A 3,985-nucleotide genomic window follows, 5' to 3' on the forward strand; every position below is an offset into this window, starting at 1 on the left:
CCAGGTGTACTTGACCAGACTGTGGGTTCTTCAACCAGCACTTTGGTTGTAGAAGTGTCTTCTGACATGGTAGCATGGGCTGATCCTGAGCTGCTCACAGAAGTTGTAGAGTCTTCAGTCAAGGGAGTGGTCTGAGGACTGTGTGGAGGACCTGCAGTGTGTGTTGATTCCGGGTCACTGGGGAGGACTGAGGTGAGCTCAGTCTGGACAGTGTGTGGAGAGCCAGCAGGAGATGTGCTTGTGCCAGCTGCATCTGGGCTGCCTGGTGAGGCTGTTGCTCCCTCAGTCAGGACTGTGCTTGGCCAGCCTGCTGTGGACCCTGTGGAGTAGGGTGAGCTTGGGCTGAACGGGGTCTCACTTGACCCTTCATCCACAATGGTGGTCAGGGCACTTCCGGTGGCCACTGATTCCTGTATTGGACTTGCGCTGCTGGGGAATGGAGATTGTCCAGTCAGGACGGTGGATTGGGCGGTGTCATCTGGAAGAGTTGTGTGTGCAGGTCCTGAGCTGCTAGCTATGGGTGTTGTTCCTTCCACTGGAACTGTGGATGGGGAGCTGTCAGGTGACACTGTTTTGTGTCCTGGCCCTAGGCTGCCTGGGGAGCCTGTGGGTCCCTCAGTCAGTTCAGTGGTTTGGTGGATGTCTGATGGCTCTGACATGGGTGATGAACCAGGTGTACTTGACCAAGCTGTGGCTGTGAAGCTGTCAGATGACATGGTAGCATGGGCTGATCCTGGACTGCTCACAGAAGTTGTAGAGTCTTCAGTCAAGGGAGTGGTCTGAGGACTGTGTGAAGGACCTGCAGTGTGTGTTGATTCCGGGTCACTGGGGAGGACTGAGGTGACCTCAGTCTGGACAGTGTGTGGAGAGCCAGCAGGAGATGTGCTTGTGCCAGCTGCATCTGGGCTGCCTGGTGAGGCTGTTGCTCCCTCAGTCAGGACTGTGCTTGGCCAGCCTGCTGTGGGCCCTGTGGTGTAGGCTGAGCTTGGGCTGAACGGGGTCCCTGTCGACCCTTCATCCACAATGGTGGTCTGGGCACTTCCGGTGGCCACTGATTCCTGTATTGGACTTGGGCTGCTGGGGAATGGAGATTGTCCAGTCAGGACGGTGGATTGGGCGGTGTCATCTGGAAGAGTTGTGTGTGCAGGTCCTGAGCTGCTAGATATGGGTGTTGTTCCTTCTACCGGGACCATGGATGGGGAGCTGTCAGGTGACACAGTTGTGTGTTCTGGTCTCAGGCTGCTTGGGGAGGCTGTGGGTCCCTCAGTCAGGACAGTGGTTTGGTGGATATTGGATGTCCCTGCAGTGGTTACTGAACCAGCTGTACTTGGTGTAATTTTGGATTTTTCAACCACAGTTCTTGTTGTAGAGCTGTCTGATGACATGGTAGTGTTTGCTGAGCCTGGGCTGTTCATAGAAGTTGTAGATTCTTCAGTCAAGAGAGAGGTTTGGAAAGTCCCTGAAGGCATGGTTGTATGTGGTACAGCTGAGCTCTCTGTGAAGGTGGAAAGTCTCTCAGAAACAACTGTACTTTGAGCATTTTGAGATGGCACAGTTGTGTGTTCTGAAATTGTGTTGCTTGGGAATGTGGCAGTCAGGTCCGTGGTGTGGTGGATGTCTGAGGGCACTGACATGGGTGATGAACCAGGTGTACTTGACCAAGCTGTGGCTGTGAAGCTGTCAGATGACATGGTAGCATGGGCTGATCCTGGACTGCTCACAGAAGTTGTAGCTTCTTCATTTCCAAGAGTGGTCTGAGGACTGTGTGAAGGACCTGCAGTGTGTGTTGATTCCGGGTCACTGGGGAGGACTGAGGTGACCTCAGTCTGGACAGTGTGTGGAGAGCCAGCAGGAGATGTGCTTGTGCCAGCTGCATCTGGGCTGCCTGGTGAGGCTGTTGCTCCCTCAGTCAGGACTGTGCTTGGCCAGCCTGCTGTGGGCCCTGTGGTGTAGGCTGAGCTTGGGCTGAACGGGGTCCCTGTCGACCCTTCATCCACAATGGTGGTCTGGGCACTTCCGGTGGCCACTGATTCCTGTATTGGACTTGGGCTGCTGGGGAATGGAGATTGTCCAGTCAGGACGGTGGATTGGGCAGTGTCATCTGGAAGAGTGGTGTGTGCAGGTCCTGAGCTGCTAGATATGGTTGTTGCTCCTTCTATGGGGACTGTGGATGGGGAGCTGTCAGGTGGCACTGTTGTGGGTTCTGGTCCTGGGCTGCCTGGGGAGCCTGTGGGTCCCTCAGTCAGTTCAGTGGTTTGGTGGATGTCTGATGTCTCTGTGGTGGTTGCTGAACCAGCTGTGCTGGGTGTTATTGTGGATCCTTCAACCACCATTGTCGATGTGAAGATGTTTGACAACTTTGTAGTGTGTGCTGATTCTGGGCTGTTCAGGGAAGTTGTAGATTCTTCAGTCAAGGAAGAGGTTTGGAAAGTACCAGAGGGCTTGGTTGTGCTTGGTACAGCTGAGCTGTCTGCCAAGGTAGAAGGCTTCTCAGATATAACTGTACTTGGAGAATTTCCAGATGGCACCATTGTGTGCTCTGAACTCGGGTTGCTTTGGATGGGTGTAGAACCTTCAGTGATGACCATGGTTTGGTGGATGTCTGATGGCTCTGACATGGGTGATGAACCAGGTGTACTTGACCAGACTGTAGGTTCTTCAACCAGCACTTTGGTTGTGGAAGTGTCTTCTGACATGGTAGCATGGGCTGATCCTAGGGCTGCTCACAGAAGTTGTAGAGTCTTCAGTCAAGGGAGTGGTCTGAGGACTGTGTGAAGGACCTGCAGTGTGTGTTGATTCCGGGTCACTGGGGAGGACTGAGGTGACCTCAGTCTGGACAGTGTGTGGAGAGCCAGCAGGAGATGTGCTTGTGCCAGCTGCATCTGGGCTGCCTGGTGAGGCTGTTGCTCCCTCAGTCAGGACTGTGCTTGGCCAGCCTGCTGTGGGCCCTGTGGAGTAGGCTGAGCTTGGGCTGAGTGGGGTCCCTGTCGACCCTTCATCCACAATGGTGGTCTGGGCACTTCCGGTGGCCACTGATTCCTGTATTGGACTTGGGCTGCTGGGGAATGGAGATTGTCCAGTCAGGACGGTGGATTGGGCGGTGTCATCTGGAAGAGTGGTGTGTGCAGGTCCTGAGCTGCTAGATATGGGTGTTGTTCCTTCCACTGGAACTGTGGATGGGGAGCTGTCAGGAGGCACTGTTGTGTGTTCTGGTCCTGGGCTGCCTGGGGAGGCTGTGGTTACTTCTGTCACAACAGTAACGTGTGAGCTTCCGGAGAAGAGGGTGGTGCTTGTGGATTCTGAGTGGAATGCCGATGCCCCACCCGGGGCAACGCTTGCTGAGCCGGCAGCTGTAACAGTGGTGTACGATGTGGATGTGCTGGTCCGGGGGACCGTGGATCCCCCCAGCTGTGGGCTGATATTGGAGATCTGAACTGTGGTAGTTGGATCCCCTCCTTTCGTGCTACCTGGGGAACTTGAGGCTGCACTCTGGAAGCCTGTGCTCCAGGAGCTGCTGGGTGATGGGGTGGTGGCACCCCATCTTTGGTTGCTTAAAATGTGGGAAGTGTCCGATGGCTGTGTGTGAGTGGAACTTGAAGTGCTTGGCGGTGAAGTCTCTTGGGTTCCCTCTGTGGCGTTTGGGCTCTTGGCTGACCCCGTGGAGTCTCTTGTTTCTGCACCACTGAAGGAGACTGCAGATGAGACGGGTGCTGGGCTGGGTGTTGACCCCGGGCTGTGTGAGCTGACAGAAGCCGCATACACAGTGGAAGGACTGAAGGAGTCGCTTGTATTGGGTACAGGGGTTTCAGTTCTACTGGTTTCAGTTGACCCAGTGGTATTTAGGTCTGCATGGGAAAAAAGAAATCAGAGAAGATGGTATGGTTGATCATTTTCTCATGGAGTTGCTCACTCTTATTCCTGAGGCAGGTAGGCTGGGAGATAGCTAGGTAGGCCAGGAAAGTAGAATCACGTTGTCCTTTCCCTC

At 54.6% G+C, this 3,985-nt stretch overlaps 1 protein-coding gene across 1 annotated transcript in view; it reads right to left on the reverse strand.

The window, feature by feature from the left end:
* The window catches only part of LOC105997319 (mucin-17-like), a 54,055-nt gene extending 51,359 nt beyond the window's left edge, over positions 1–2,696 (reverse strand). Inside the window, exon 1 of the mRNA XM_013031712.1 lies at positions 1,931–2,696. Coding sequence (XP_012887166.1) covers positions 1,931–2,696 — 766 coding nt within the window. The remainder of the gene's footprint in view (positions 1–1,930) is intronic.
* Between the last annotated feature and the right edge of the window lie 1,289 nt (positions 2,697–3,985).

This window comes from Dipodomys ordii, unplaced genomic scaffold, assembly GCF_000151885.1.
Source record: "Dipodomys ordii isolate 6190 unplaced genomic scaffold, Dord_2.0 Scaffold143, whole genome shotgun sequence".
Lineage (NCBI taxonomy): Eukaryota > Metazoa > Chordata > Mammalia > Rodentia > Heteromyidae > Dipodomys > Dipodomys ordii.